Here is a 16673-nt window from a genome sequence, read left to right as displayed (position 1 = left end):
CAAGTGATGTGCACACAAAACCCTTAAGCTTCTCTGAAAAACCTAGTTGAGTATAAAGATTAATATTCAGTCTTTGAAGGTGGTGAGGGCCTTTGATTTTCAGAGAAGTTGGAAGAGTAGAATTCTCAAATGACATAGATTATCTCTGTATAAATCAATGAAATTGTGACAAACCTCCATAGCGTGACACCATCATTAGTGTATCTACACTAATACAACTGTATTTGCTTGTTATGTTCCAAGATGTACCCGGTACTTCATAGGATCAGACCACTAGGTGCAAGGGAGGCTTTTTTACTCTTCATGTATGGTTCTCCCTTTTGGATTCATGTTTATTGTGCAGATACAATGGGCTTTTGCAGGTTCAGATGACTCACCGTCTTGTAAATGCCTCTTCATTTAACTGATCAGTTAATTAATTTTAAAAATAGAGATAAAATATCGTATAACTGGAATTAGGGTGTAATTCGCTGAAAGATTCTTTTCTTTGTAGATTGATGAACACAGGATATGTGTTTGTGTACGAAAACGACCACTCAATAAAAAAGGTATGAGCATATAAGTTTTTGCAGGAATTTCTCTCTGGAAAATCTGCTTCTGATAATAATATTATTTATATTAAGAGGGGTAGAAATACTGGTCGTATACTGGAAATGCTAAATAATATGCATGAGGGAACCAGAAAATTCATAGATTTATAGATAACCTAGGTAAAGACTGGGTGAAAAGTAGTTTAATTATCACCATTTTATAGATGGGAAGCCAGGGCACAGAGGGACAGTGCAATTTTTTTCCAAAGTCATCTAAGATGTATTTAGTTGATCTGGGAATTAATTCAACTGGAATTTCCTGAGTAATTTTACACTACTTTAGGAACACCATTCTTCTTAGGTGTATCTTAACTATCCTTTAAATGATCTCCTGATCAGAGCTACTCAATAAAATTTTTCCACACATTTTTTACATATGTATCTTTATAGTTCCAAGGGGTCTTGAATCAAACATTGCAGGAACAATTTGGGTGCCTAAACAGAGGTGTCTTATGACATGATAGATGCCCAAGGGTATCCAAGACATCCTCACAGGGCTAGTGGATTACAGACAAACTGGAGACTTGTATCTCCTGAAGTTGCAGCTCAGGGCTGGACAAGTTACCCTAGGGCATATAAAATGGCACTAAACACCTATTTTTAGGTACTGGAATCAGTCCCTAGTAGCCTGTTTTTATATACAGGAGTATTGTTACAATGTTTTTCTTACTGTCTGCTCACCAGACCTGAGCTTGTATTCCAGAAGAAATTTAGGTTTTCAACTCTTACTAAATCCCAGTTTTCCCATGAAGTTCTTTACTTTCAGTGGGAAATTAGGAACTGCACTTACTTCTGAATTGGAACCCGTCTGAATTCAGCACTAAAGTAAGCTGATTTTCACTTTGAAAGATGTTTCTTTCCCTCTCTTTTTGTTATATTTTGTTTAGCTAAAGGACTCAAAGAGCATCACTGTGACTCTGAAACAACATAGGATGCATTTATTATTCTTTTACTATCAGAAGTACACACTGAGGAATATTTTAGCAAGCATATCCAGGGGGATATGGGAGGATTGTATCAGAAAGGGAAAAGATAAATTGATGTTGTGTATAGTTAGTTTTCTTTTCTCTTACTTTTTCCCTCCAGGTTGTTGCTTTCCTGACTCTTTTTTTCCCATTCCCTGTATTTCTCCTGTCCTCTTTCTTTTCTTGACCTGAAAGGAATGAATAATTTCAAAATTTGGTTAATTGAAACTATTGTGCATAACCTATGTAATAAAGGCATTCTACACACAGTTCCTATAGTAATTCAATTTCCATTTTAGCGTTTTTATGTTATCTTTAATAAAATATGGCTTAGAAATCCAATACATCTTGGGCGAAGGCCACTTTCTATCTGCACTGAAGTTAAGAAAGTGAAATTACAGTAAATGACAGTAAGCTGTCATGAGGCGTGAGTTACAATTCAAAAGTGGATTTTGATTCTGTGCAGGCTGCATATCTTAGGTATTGGTGATTTGGAGCCTATTATGAAAACGGTTCTAAGGAGTTTGTAGGAAGATGAGTGTCTAAGTAAAAAACGAGGTTGGCTCTGAAGTTACTTTGCATTTTTAAGAATAAATTATAATTATAATAAATAAGAATAATTTAAAAAAGGAATTAATGAACATGCACTTAAATTTTGAAGTTCACAAGAAGCAATATTTCTCATGCCACATATTAAAATTGAAGAATAAAAAAGAATTAAAGATATCAGTGTTTAATCCCCTGAAGAGGAAGAATACAAATGTATTGTTTCCTTTATTATTACAATAATAACATATGTCAGAAACATTGTTTTTCCCTTTTCATGTTCTGTATTTTGAAGTAATGTAAGATGTTCAAATGATCTGATAGAATTCAGGCATACAAATCAAATTTTGTTAGTCTTACAAACACAAAATCCTCACCAAAGTCCTTAGGTGTTGTCAGCACCAATTGTTGATTGAGAAGTATATGGCGGGTTTCAGAGACGTTATTCAGAGACACAAATTTTCATCAGCAAGAAACACAAGTTGTCATAACAAATAGCTGGGAGCAGGTAAATGTCTTATTCCAAGCAATCATTTAAGAAAAAACAGCTTTTGACCGTTTTAACTAAAAAGCTTTTGCTGCAAAGAATTGACCTTCATGTATCTGTTTTCACCACTGTTCTTTACTTCTTCTCTATGATTACTGCAGAATAATTACATTTTATTTTATCACAGTACAGTTGAAATTTGATTATATAGTGACATGAATGCATACTCCTGCTTGTGTGTAACGTCATGCAATGGTAACCATGGTAGTGTCTGATCAGGATGCTTACCGATGTTATGATTTCTGTCTGATTTTATAAAGCCACATCAAATTGTTGAATTGTATGCCTTAAGAAATTTTACATAGAAATGCAAGTAGGACCCACTAGTGATCTTGWCTGTATGTACAAAGGTTCTTTATTTTTGTGCATATCATGGATCAGTGGGTTCTCTGTGTTTTGCTGACTTGTATCTCATGCAATTAGCCGTAAATTGTAGGGCTGCGTAGTAATTATAACTTGGGAACTCAGTATTGAAATCACATCGAGATGGCTTTTGTTCATTCCCAGTGATAGGAAGCATCATTAGTTTTTTCATCTTTTTCTGCTTGCAAGACAATTTTTAGAAAGCGTTTTGCTCTGAAGTAATTCTGTATTAAAGACTTAAAATTTTGGTTCCAGTAGTAATCTACAAAGGAAAATCTCTGTGTAGAATACAGGCAAAAATTTTCTTTTTGAAAGCTGTGAACATTAGACTTTAATTTTAAGGATTTAAGTAAGATAGAAAGAAAAATTTATAAAATGAAAAATTTCTCGGGAGGATGTTAATTTCTTTGTGTTTTTGACAGTCCAAGTAGCATTAGCCTGTAGGGTCCAGTGTCTCCAGAAGAGCAGTTATTTGTAAAAACTCAAAGCATATGGTAGTAATCAATAGAACAGTAGATGAACCACAGGGAAAAAACTCAAATCCATTATAGAATACATTGTATGTTGTTATAGAATACATACCAAGCCATAATGGTAGTACTATAATTAGTGATCTTAGTTTTTCTAATCAACTTTGGAGTGCTTCTAATAAAATCTCTTATTTAGCAGATTACTATCTAGGTAGCAGAAGCTCAGATCCATTCCAATGTTGTTACTTGGAGGAGCTGTGTTATCTTAGATGTTATAAGAATGTAAACAATGAAAAAATGTAAAAAAATATGTGTTGCTAGTTAAATATATATATATTTCACTTATTTTATAGAAACTTTAATGAAAGACCTTGATGTAATAACAATTCCTAGTAAAGATGTTGTGATGGTACATGAACCAAAACAAAAGGTGGATTTAACAAGGTACCTAGAAAACCAAACTTTTCGTTTTGATTATGCCTTTGATGACACGGCTCCTAATGAAATGGTTTACAGGTATGTGTATATGCTTTTTTTTGTGAACCTTTTCTCTCATTTATCTCCCCTGTCAATAACTGTGGGCTTACCTGGGTGATGGACTTCACTCGTGTTCTCTGTGTCGCCAGATATATATATTGCCACCTCCATACTTCTGTCTGTATATTTTTGTTTAACTCTGTTTATACTGAATTTCTCATCTGCATCTTCATCTCCACTTGAATTGACCATATAGTTCTCAATCCAAGCCTTGCCTTTTCAGACTGTAGTGTATGTTGTTTGCCTTCTCAGCCACTGAATTTTTGAACAGCGTTGTTGGCTCTCCATTTTACTCAGGGTTATTGAATTATTAGTTTGTATCCATGAAGCACCTGAGGCACTAATTATTATTTTTGGTCTTCTAGAAACTCAGAATGAAAGGACAGTTCCAGCCTCAAAGAGCTTGCAGGTTGAATATAAGATAAAGAGAACCGATGGAAACAAATCAGAAGAGGGTGGGGAAGAAGTAGAGAGAGAGGTTGTGTTTACTGTGTGATATATTGCTGAGCTGCTTGAGCTGGTTTGGCTATAGGAAGCAATCTAGCTGATGTAGCACAGAGGTACAGGGGAGATAAATGATCTTGCTCAAAAAACTGTATCTTTCTGATTTAAAAAACAACAACAAAGATACCCCCAAGGTATCTGGATCTCCATTTTTTTCTCCTTTATTCTTCTGTTTCACTCCCCCAGTTGGCACAGAGTAATGCACACAGTGCTTTCAAAATAGTCCACCAAGTATTGAGTTAACTTGTTTAGAACGAGCTCTTTATCTGTGTGCTACAAGTCAGTGAGTAGGTAACAGTAACAGGCAAATATGGACAGAATTATAATCTTGGTACACAGTCTAAATGCTGTGAAACTTTTTGCGAGGAATATTGATTGAGAAAGGAATTTGATGGAAGATAACTTTCCTTATGTTTGAGAAGTGCTTCCCATAACCTTAAAGAGGAATGGAAGAGAAAAATGTTGTTTTTTTTTTATCCAACAGCTGGAAAGTGAAAGTCGATGTTGTGTCCTGATAAATGTTGGATGCTAATGTTCTGTCTGTGCATAAGAGAAAATGCATAATAAAAGAATTATAGAAGGTCCTTGAAAATGAAAATTGGTATCTTATGCTTAATATAATTAAGAGGGGAGAGATAGCAAAAAGAAAGTTTTTAGTCTATTAGTTTAAGAGTCTTTCATAAGTGTAAACTTCAGCAAAGCTATGCCCTTGGAGATTGCTGTCTTTAATGCTCGTCTACTTCTAGCATCTTTTCTTTCACAATACAGAAAATCTGTGGGAGAGCCATCTAGGTGGCGACGTGTGCCTTTTGGAATAGTAACTGCTTAACACCAATCCTTTTAATCTCCATCATTCCTAGTTTTCCTCATTTATGTTTGCAAACATAGTGATTAATTGTGAAGGGTGTTTTTTGGCATACAAGTTTATTATATTTTTGTATTGAATTTCTTCTGGATGAATTTGATTGCACAATAAGTTAGTGATAATACAGGAAAATACTGAAAGATGCTTATATTCATACTGAAAGAGTAAATATCAAGTCTGTGTAGTACAAGCTTCTTTCTTCTCCCATATATGACACAATGATGATTATTAATTGAGGATAAACCATTTCAAGTCCTCCTGTACTAGAAGGATTAAGAGCAAGATAGGTACACTCTCACCAGAATTTTGGGGTCACAGTGAAAAAAATTGTGTGATAAGTTATTTCCATTTTTTTTCAGCATGCTAAAATGCTGTTCTTCAGTTTAGCAGGGAGAAATGTTCTGCCCTTTTTCTTTTTTTGATTACTTTTTTTTTCTTAAGCTATGTTATAAGTATGTCTGAATATATGAGCCACAACAGTGAGTTGCAAATTTCCTTTAGTATTAAAAAACGCACACTAGTTTGAACTGAGATGTCTTTCAAAATTAGAAGTGAACCACAGTTTATATTTCTGAAAGATCGATATTGTAAATAAAGATTATTAGTGGAAGGAAAGTTGGAATGTTTTGATTTGGTACCATTTGGAGTTGTATAATGCCCTATCAAACCTTTCCTAGGTATATTTGTATTTTGCCTTATTTTAAAATAGATATAATTAAGTTCCTCTATTATAAACCACCAAGATATCTCTGTTTAATTGGGTTCAAAGGGATTTAATGGAGTGTGCTTCTCTAAGTGGATAGATTGCCTGAAATTTATTTTTTAAATATCAAAAGAACCAATATCTATTTATGGGGAAATATCCTCTTGAGGACAAAGGAAATAAATATTTGGAGAGGAAAAAAAGGGAAGAACCATGGCTGATCATGAATCATATGGTACTTTTTAAATTAAAAAATGATGATTCAGTTAAACTTACATTTTGCATAAGCCTTGGTGACTTAAGTGGGCCAGTGTTTTCCATATTATATCTGTAAGTAATCTTGTGTTTATTCTAAAGTGCAATGAAACAAGGTTGTAACACCTCAGTTCTTTTCTAAACAATCATTCTTGTTTCTGTCACTAAACATATATTGCATGGAAACATCTGGAAGAAGTTTAAAAAGAAGGATTGTTGAYGCTTCCTCCATTAGAGTTACCCTTTGCTTTTGGAGATTTTATTGAAGTAATGGTGATAAGCAGCTGGAGTAGGAGCAATAGGTGTGCATCTTTTTTTAAGTATCAGTTAATTCTCTAAAATAGAAAAATGAAACTCCAGGATTTTCTAACACATCAAATAATCCTTCAGGGGTCACTATATTTTTCCTTTCTTGTGAGCTTGGGTATATGTTTTCTTGAGCATTTTCTCAGTGTGTGTATGTTCTCAAAGTATTAAGAAGTGCAATGCTGTTTTGGCCAACTGTCACCTCAAGTAAATCTTGGAAGCTAAGTTAAAAAATAGAATTTTTGTATTGGCAAAACCTAAGTATTTATCTCTCCTACTGTCCTACTTCCATATCTTATAATACTATGTTTAGGGAGCTGCAAACTCCATGTAGTTAGCAGTGCTGTGTTGCATCATTAAAACAAGGATTTTTTTTTCTTTGGCTTTAATAGATAATAAAATTGTTTTTAAAAAAATGGGAGAGATCTTGTAGCTTTTGTTTAATCATTTAGGATATTTTAATGGCTTGAAACTGGTAGCCTCTAGTTCAGGATTAATTTGGAGATGTCCTGTGGCCTCTCGAAGTACAGAACCAGTTTTGTCACTTATGGCCTTAAAATGTACAGGGACCTTGTGGTAGTGGCGTCTTAAAGCTTCTTACATATTGTTTTTGTTTATTTGTTTGTTTGTTTTTTGCTTTTAAGGTTTACAGCGCGACCATTAGTGGAGACAATATTTGAAAGGGGAATGGCCACATGTTTTGCATATGGGCAAACAGGCAGCGGAAAAACCCATGTAAGTATTTCTTCTACAAATCAACAACACATTTCTTTTTATATATAATATACGCTTAACTAGATGACTTCTAATAAGTAACAAATATGTAAGTTACAATTCTGTGATCTTTATGGTGTATTTTTTTTTTTAATTTAGACTATGGGTGGTGACTTTTCAGGAAAGAACCAAGATTGTTCTAAAGGAATATATGCACTTGCAGGTAAGTGACTTTATTGGTCTTTTGGCTTTTTGCAAATTAGTTGAATTCAATAAATTTTCCACTTCCTGTTGTACAAATACAAGGTCTTCATATTTTGCATTACAGGGGCTTTGGTAGCATCAAAAGTAATTCTTAAATGCAAAGTCTTTATTTTGATATATGTAGATTACTTAGAAAATATAAGAAATGTAACTAATGAATAAGGTAGTTAACAATTTCAGCATCTTCTGTAGCTTGCAATGTGTTTGGTTTTAACTGCAGTATTTTAGACTTGGTTGACTGACTCCACCAGCTTTACCCGCCAAATATGAGGGATGCTGTAAAATAGGCTATTATGCATTAATGAACCTTTACTAAGCAAAAATACATAACAAGATTTCTTTGTATTTTGGAAATGTATCCACAGCTCGAGATGTGTTTTTAATGCTAAAGAAGCCAAATTATAAGAAGTTAGAACTTCAAGTATATGCAACATTTTTTGAGATCTACAGTGGTAAGGTAAGTACTTGACCTTTTTCTGAGGAGGGAGGAATTTCTCTGTTGCAAAGAAGGATTGTGAGCATGTCATATAAAAGCTTTTTCTTTTTGTGTTTTCCAGTCATGTCTTTGGATGGAATGCTTTGCATGTTTTGATATGGGATTTGAAATAAAAGGAGTTAAAGCTCCTTTGCTTTAACTGTTCTGTTTCTTTTTTTCCCCTTCTCCCTAAGGTTTTTGACTTGTTGAACAGGAAGACAAAATTAAGAGTGTTAGAAGATGGTAAACAGCAAGTTCAAGTGGTGGGATTACAGGAACGGGAAGTCAAATGTGTTGAAGATGTTCTGAAGCTTATTGAAATAGGCAACAGCTGCAGGTATCTCCCATGTCTTCCACCAGTTTTTCATTGCAAATTAGAGAATCAGAACATCTCTTTCAAATTGTTTATGTTCCTTTATAGTGATGGCTTTTTAATATGCAAGGTTTTTTTGGTGATGTTAGCTGCAAGTTAGGAATCTTCCTGCCTTTTGGATAAAGGTAGTTCAGTTGCTCTGCCTCCTAGAGAGAAATAAGAACTGATTTTTCTACTGCATGCATTTATGTAACCAGCTTACTGACCTAACTTCACATCACTAATAATCTGGAATTCTGCCCAATTCTTAGTTCTTTAGAACTAAGGCATGCCTTGATATATAGTGACAGAGGTTAAGTGTAATATTTTTACTTTTCGTTAAAATCCAGTTTCATTGTTTTCACATATTTCACATAGACTGCTGCCTTTTCAGATAAAAATGCAAACGGCAGTTCACACATGAACTGTCTGATAGCCTGAAATATTTGAAGATCTGGTTATTCTTACTTTTAAGAGAAAGGTAAAACTATTAATCTTCCATTTCTGTTTGAAGAGATGGAAAAATAGGTATAACTGTACTATGTGCATCATATTATTAGGGTTGTATCTGTAGTGTTCAGAAGTATGTTAGACACACTGTCAACACATGTAAGAAGATAGAGGACTTTGCCTTGGAAAAAGTAACATTCCAAGTATATTTAGTATTATATTTATATTATAATATTTATATTTAGTATATTTAACATGTATGGTCCTTCATGTATTCCAACTAGTATTCATATGTCCTTCCCTTCTTTCCTTTTATTTAAAGGACATCTGGTCAGACATCTGCAAATGCACACTCATCTCGAAGCCATGCAGTGTTTCAGATTATCCTCAGAAGGAAAGGGAAATTGCATGGTAAATTTTCTCTGATTGATTTGGCTGGAAATGAAAGGGGAGCAGACACCTCCAGTGCAGACAGGCAGACGCGCCTGGAAGGTGCTGAAATCAACAAGAGCCTTTTAGCGCTCAAGGTAACTGAAATGTTTTGATTGTATCCAAGTAGGTGGAAACCTTCTTCAGATAATAGCAATGACTATTAAAACAAGTGTTTTCACAGGCTTTGCTTGTCTACATTGACTACTGATGTGACAGGTAAAATAATGTATTGATTTTCCTCTAAATGCCTGCAAGTACACTTGGTAATTACCTAGTAGAAACATTGCAGAAACATTGTGCTGTCAACTTTCATGTAGCTTAAAAACACACACACACACACACACACACACACACACACACAGAGTAATTGATGTGAGGACTGTTCTGATATACACCTGTAATGGGAGGAGAGATAACTTACTTTGTTACTCAAGGTCTGAAATACTAACTGGAAATATTCATATTGATCTCAGTATATTAGTTTTTTTAGAACAGATTTAAAAAAATTTACGTTTACAGCATGTTTATTTACCACTGTCTATCAATGTTTTCGAAGTAATTCGCTAAAGAAGAAAACAACACAGCAGTATATCCAAAAAGAACTAATAAATAGATTAAAACAACCCTTGAAAGCTGGAATACATTTTTGAATACTGCGTATAGCAAATTGTCTTAACTGATACAATTGCTTCACAGATTTTCCTGTGTTAATGCAGAACACAAGAAAGTTAACAAATATTATTTAAATTTTCAAATGCTTTTTTGTCCTGTGTTTTATAATGTTCTAAAGAGATCCAGCCTAAATAAGGCAAGTCATTTTTTGGTCTCAGTTGGAGAAACAGTAATTTTGAATGTCCCCGAATTTATCTCTCATTGTTGCTGAGCTTTGCTTAGGTTGATTTCTCTCTGCACCAGGACTGTGATTTTATATGAAGAATCTAAACCCCAAATCACTGTGCCTACTCTTTTATGCCCAGTATAAACTTGGGAGAAGACTTGTATCTACCTGTAACTAGATCTCACAAAACACCACAAAATTGTAGCGTGTCATTACAGAATTTTATGGCATGTTGAAAAATTGGTAGCAGCAATTCCAAAACTGCAGTTTATTTTGATTTAGCATCAAAATAAATAATGCAGGGAATATTTTGTTGACTCTATCACTTATTTTCAAATGTGATTGAATAAAAAAGTTTTGGTTTTGCTTTGTTAGTTTACTTGCAGTTTTTGTACTGGCTAGTGCCTTTGATACAATACCCATATTTAGTTAATTTTTATATAACTTATCTTTTTAATAATAGTGAAGAGTTCTGCTGCTGCCATACTGGTGGTTGTGATCTAAATTATATTAATTACGTGGGGAAGGAGAAATAAAAATAAGTCAAGGTCTTCCAGAGGTCTAAACAGCGGTACAATAACACATATCTCTTTCTTAATGAAATGTTAATTCTCCATTTCTCATTTATCCTCAAACACATTATACAGCTTCTCCATTTGTAGTCAAGACCTTTGAAGTTATTAATTATCAAGTTCAAATTAAGCTAGTATGTTCTGAAGAGTGGTGCTCACACAAGATTTGCTATTGGCATGCTGATATCAGTCCCTGTGTTAAATGTTTTAACCTGTTCATATTTTTGGAATAAGAAGTTAATTCTGTAATGTCTCTACATGGAAGTAGTCTTGTCATTTTATTACCTGGTTTTCTGAGCTGTGATGAAAAGCAAAAGTAGTTAAAAACTCCGTTAATTTAGAAACTGGCAGTCCCCTCCTATAATCCTCTTACTCTTAAGCAAACAATACAATTTTAATTTTTCAGAAGTGAGCAAACTAAAAATCATTACAGTAAATTAAAATATTTCAATTAAATTTGTTGGTTGCAGTATCAATAATTAAATGTATACATTTGTTACTGTTTTTAGTTTGTGATGTCACTTGTTGAAAATCTGTTGCCCCTTTCCTGTCTAATCTGCTTTTCTCCTTAAGTAAGTATAGTAGTAACACACAAATAAATTCAGAAATTTCAAGGAATGCACTGCCTTGCTCACCTATAAGTATTGAGTCCTTTTTAGCATTTGCATGTGAAATTCACATTCAACAAGTTTCAGTCTTTCTGTTTATCTGAGCTGTGTCCATTCTATAAAATTCAGCTAGTGAGTTTTTAAATAATCACTTTAGTTTAAGCCTACTTGCCCTTGTGTTTGTTCTGTTCTCTGTCATTGCAGTTTCACTCTGAGCCCGTTTTAGTTCTGTTTTATGCTGTTTCACAGTTGCAGTGCTTTCTTGGATTATCAGCCTGCAGTTTCTAGCCTGGCTTTTTTGAAAGAAGCTGTTTCTAGGAAATTTCAAAAGGCCACAAGGATACATTTGCAATTGGAGGAGTAGTTGAACTGTTTTAGGACTATATACATAACACTAAAGCGTTCCATCCATTAGTCCTACTAAAATCAAAGCTAATGTAAACAGCTCTTGATATACAGTTGTAGAAAGTTCGAAGAAGCTCTGTGTGTAGACTTGTGTTAAAACTGTACCAAGGAAACCATAAATCAGAAGAGATGTGTGGACAAAAAGTATTAAGGCAAAGCCAGAAACAGGAATTAATGACTAAAATGTGACAATGACAACAACAACAACAGCAGCAACAAAACAGAAATTTAAATTTAAACTTTTTTTGTGTAAGAAGTAATTTATTAGCTGACATCAGATCTCTTAGTGGGTAGAAGTGATGTTTAGATTAATACCGTCTTGGTTTGCACTGTTGTACTTAGCTGCTCTATAGTAATTGTATAATTTTACTTCTGTACAGAACTCTCCAACCAATTGCAAATATTAGTTTAGCCTCATACCCTTCTTGTGAGTGAAAGAGGAGGTGTTATTCCCAATTTTTAACATTACCAATATCTTAAAACAGGGGATGACTTATGTTTTCAAGTGTCTTCTGATTTTGAGTATTTGAATATGGAGCTATACTAACTATGTTTGTGAGCTGTGGAAGCTTTCAGAAAGTTTAGGCAGCAGTGTTTTCTTCTAAGTTGTAAAGAAAGTCAGTGATAGAGCCAGCAATCAAAGTTACTGCTCTTAACTGATAGTTAATACATCTCACTGACCACACTTCTGTTGGTGGAGGCTGTACATCATTCAGGCTTTTGCAGCTGATGATCAGAAATTATTGTCAGTCTGGAGGTTTAACATCAACACTAAATTTTGTTGTTGTTGTTGTTGTTGTTGTTAGATACAATAAGTGTAAACACTTTGGCTGAGATTCAGAAAGTTTTTGGTCTACTAAGTCATGTATGGGTTCCTAGTTTCCCACTGAATTTAATGAGAGACAAAAGCCTAACACTTTCTGAATTCAAGCTTTAGTGGTAAATTTAAATGATATCTTAAGAACAGCAAGATATCCAGAGCTTGTATTTTCTGAATTTGAGTTGCATTTGTATTATTTATTTTTTCTTTGGGATGAGGTGAATAACTACAAACCTATTTGTTCTTTCAGGAGTGCATTAGAGCCTTAGGCCGAAATAAACCTCATACACCATTCAGAGCAAGTAAACTTACCCAGGTGCTAAGAGATTCATTCATAGGAGAGAACTCCCGTACCTGTATGGTAAGTTTGTTTCGTTAAATGTGTGTTATAACATATATAAAGAGAAAAAAGGCTAGGAGTTAAAGCTCTTATGCTTAGAATTGGCTGCTTTCTGTTGGCAACATGGTAGGTTTCAGTTTATCCATTAATTAGCACTGTATTTGGAGCAGGTCTTTCAGCAGAAACGTTCCAGATAACTTGCTCCTCTTTTATTCTTTTTATTGGCCTTTTTTATTGCTTTTTCTAGTGGCTGCTTGAGATTTTTTTTGAAAGATGTCTTAATTAAATTAGAGTTTTGGCTGTAAACTGGAAGTAAGTATACAGGTGAGAGTACGATCTTTAAATGACAAAGGCAAATTTAGAGTTGGTATCAAAGGCATCAGAACATGCTAAAGGCTACTGAGGCAGGGAGTAGTTGGAACAGATGGGGTGAATAATTGTATATATGTGTATTTGCATCAGTATGAAAAGCAGAATTCTTCTCTCAGATGGTGGAAAGGACAGATAAAAGCACTGGTTTTCAAGTGGTTTTATTTGTACATTCTTAATATTTCTTCTTATGGAAGTGCAAACTCTCTATAGTGAACAGCAGCTGTTGGACTTGTTTGCATTTGTTACCTTTTACAAACTCCTTGGAATTAGTCTAGGAGCCACAGAAGTCTGCAGACCACAGATTGAAAACCACTGAGTTAGGGCAGCCTAATCTTCTGTTTAGCTATTAAGTATGGTCCTAATTTGAAAATGGTGGTAAAACAGCATTTTTGCTTCACCCTTATTCTCCATCAGTACTGTGGATGGTGGCCCTTCAGTTTTCTCATGAAAATGTAGGATTGTTTTCTTCCCATTGAGACAAAACTTTACAAATGCTGTTCTGGATCAGAAGGCTAAACTGTGCATCTCTGGCTGATGTATCCACACTACTGAAAAAGGTGTGGAAAGTTAGCCTGTCTGGAACTACTCTCTGTACATTCAAGTATCAACACTTGTGAATGATTTACAAGTTCTCACCATCACCCCCATTCTAACAAAATGTCTCTGATTTTGTGAAGCTTTTTTATTTAATTATTACTCTTAGTTGTCATAACATTTGTCCTGTTTAAATGCATTAAGAGTGTCATCAAGAATAATCCATAATCAGTTCTCCTGGTCTTTAGTTCCAAATAAAGCCTTTATTCCTTTTTTGTATATTCTGTATAGTACTGAATCAAGTAAAAAAATTTGCTTCTGAAAGTGAGTGGAAATACGACTGAATTATTTTTAATTTTTGCACTCGCATAACTGCAATCACTTTACAATTAAGAATAAGAAAATCCTTTCATTCTGAGACATTACTTTCAGGTTCATTCTTCCTATTATTTTTTTCATGGAGTTTCTCAGTAATAGGACCATTTGTGATGTTCTGCTTTTAGTGTGTAAATTCAATTTTTATCAAGAATTTTGTTAGTGAAGTTTTTTCTCAAGATGCTGATTTGGGGAAAAATACTTGGTTGATTATAGTTTACGCTGAATTATGGTTGAAAGACAGGAAGAAGGAAAGGATGGAAAGAAAAGGAGGGAAGGGAAGAAAAGAAACCCACTATACATTTTTATGATTACTTAAATTGAGTTCTCACATTTGCAGCGCTTGTTCCTGCAATAACTAGGTGCAAAAGGAAGCTCAGAAGCTCCCTTCTAGAGATTGGCAGGTTTCTGAGCAGTATGTGTTGAATTGAGGGAAGGGTAGGAGAGACTTCAGACCAGGATTATCTCCAGTCCTCTCTGGCTCCCTGGAAAGAGGGGAGGAGTTGTGCCCTCCAGTGATCATGTGCTGGCAACAGTGGATCCTAATCATTTTTAGGAGCTTCACCCATCTTCTGAGTCTTCCTTTTGCCCCTTTTATCAAGACAATTTATTCAGCCTTCTATTGTGGTATTTACAGTTGTTTCTTTGTCACGGTGTGCCTGGCTTTTAGGCATGTTCGTGTTTAGGTTTTATATAATATGTTGGCAAAATGTTACTGAAGAAATGTATGATGAAGGAAAATGGCAAGTCTTAATGGTTTATAATTGCTAGAGCTGAACAGTATTTTATTGAATTAAAAGAGTATTTATCCTGTGGGTGCACTGGCTGCTTGTTTGCAGCAGAGCCATTTCATTAACTGTGGTGTTTGGAACTCCTAAAAATACAAGCTAGTTTAACAATGAGTAGTTTCATTACATATTTCTACAGTTCACTGTAGAGGTCACTGCTATATTCTCTACAATAGTATCTGCTTTATAAGAGGGGAATTACAGCATGGAAGAACTTTTCGGGTACTGTACTGTTACAACTGCTACAAGGTAGCATGCAGATAATGGTAGTATTTCCTCCAAATATTTTAGCCTGTTACAGACGACATAAATTAAAGATATTGAAGTACAGAAATATTACTTGATTAGAGAATATTGTTTATTGAACATGTAAGATAATTCATCAAAATTTGACCCCTCTTAAGATGCTGTTGTCCTCTGTCAGTGGGAAAACATTTATTGTAAAGGGATTCCTTAACAGGAGGAATCTCTGGTACAGTGTTCTAATGTGCTGATAGAAAGACATTTTGCAAATATGTTTTTCAATACAGAAAGCATATAAAATGATGTAGTAAAGACTTGTGCTTCTAACTTTCTAACAGATTCTTGAAGTGTGCTGGTATAAAATATCTTCTGGGCATTTTTCACTAGCTTTCCGACATAACAATCTCTTAAGTGGGATGTTCCAGTCAAAAAAATTCTTTTGTAATTTCTACACTTAATTCTTATCTGACTTTGCCTTTTATAGTTGACTGACTTTCTGTTACACTTTTAAAAGTTACACCTTTGGGGATGGAGCATTTGCCTCTGTATGTAAGATTAAATTAAGGTTAAGGTAGAAACTTAACCTTTTTGAAAATAGTTTTTGAAAGTTTTTGAAAATAACTTCCATGTGGGTAGTTAGGAATAGGATCTGTTTCATTCTAAAGAGCTCCAGAGACATACAGTCAGCATAAATACGTTGTTTTGGATTTTCTTAGTTGTTGCAATTTCTCTAAAGCTGTTGTCCTTAAATAGTTTCAAAGACTATTTTGGTTGTTTTTAAAGAGTTACATAATAGGTAATCTCTTCGTGAAATCTGGAAATCTGCTGCAGTATAAATTGCATCCTTTTTTCAGTAATGTATCATCAGCTGAAATCTGCAAGGTAGCTACATAGAATAGTTTTATCTTTTAAACAGTACCATACCGGTAACCTGCTGCAGTTGTTGAAGTTCCAGACCCCTCAGTCCTCCAGGCTGGGAGTCGGAACCTGGTGACTTCAGTGTCCCAAAAGGGACGTCATTCCCACTCTGATGGCTAATAAACAATATAGACACATTCAGATTAGAAAGAATGCTAAGTATTGGTCTTAAAGCTACTCTTGACCATAGATGGTGCTGCTTTTTCCATCCTTCTCATCTGGAATTATGGATTAGGATATGAGCCAAGGAGAGGTTGCAGGCCTCCTGTCCTTCTTGTCCTTGGGTTGTTGGGGCACAAGGGCATGTGTTTTAGTGGACATTGCTATTCAACAGACTGAGTCATGTGCACAGGGTTCCCTCCCTCGAGGAGTTATCCACACAGCAGACAACACATTGAATGTCACTTTTCTATAGCAACTGTTCCTTATATGCTTGAAGAAGTTGCAACCCCCCCGATGTTATGACAGTTGCCATGTGTCATGTACTTTGAACGTTAAACTGACAGAAGAGTTTTATGAGAT

The 16673-nt window shown here is 34.6% G+C and overlaps 1 protein-coding gene across 6 annotated transcripts in view; it reads left to right on the top strand.

The window, feature by feature from the left end:
- KIF2A (kinesin family member 2A) overlaps positions 1–16673 on the top strand; it is a 58742-nt gene that overhangs the window by 29904 nt on the left and 12165 nt on the right. For all 6 annotated transcript variants that reach the window (XM_026056423.1, XM_026056426.1, XM_026056424.1 and 3 more), the window contains 8 exons: positions 494–548; positions 3835–3997; positions 7296–7386; positions 7525–7588; positions 7995–8086; positions 8299–8441; positions 9229–9433; positions 12832–12942. In XM_026056423.1, coding sequence (XP_025912208.1) covers positions 494–548; positions 3835–3997; positions 7296–7386; positions 7525–7588; positions 7995–8086; positions 8299–8441; positions 9229–9433; positions 12832–12942 — 924 coding nt within the window. The remainder of the gene's footprint in view (positions 1–493; positions 549–3834; positions 3998–7295; positions 7387–7524; positions 7589–7994; positions 8087–8298; positions 8442–9228; positions 9434–12831; positions 12943–16673) is intronic.

This window comes from Apteryx rowi, unplaced genomic scaffold (genome assembly GCF_003343035.1).
Source record: "Apteryx rowi isolate R43461 unplaced genomic scaffold, aptRow1 scaffold_131, whole genome shotgun sequence".
In the NCBI taxonomy this organism is placed as follows: domain Eukaryota; kingdom Metazoa; phylum Chordata; class Aves; order Apterygiformes; family Apterygidae; genus Apteryx; species Apteryx rowi.
Note: the sequence above shows the minus strand (reverse complement) of the source record. Positions and strands in the feature narration are given on the sequence as shown.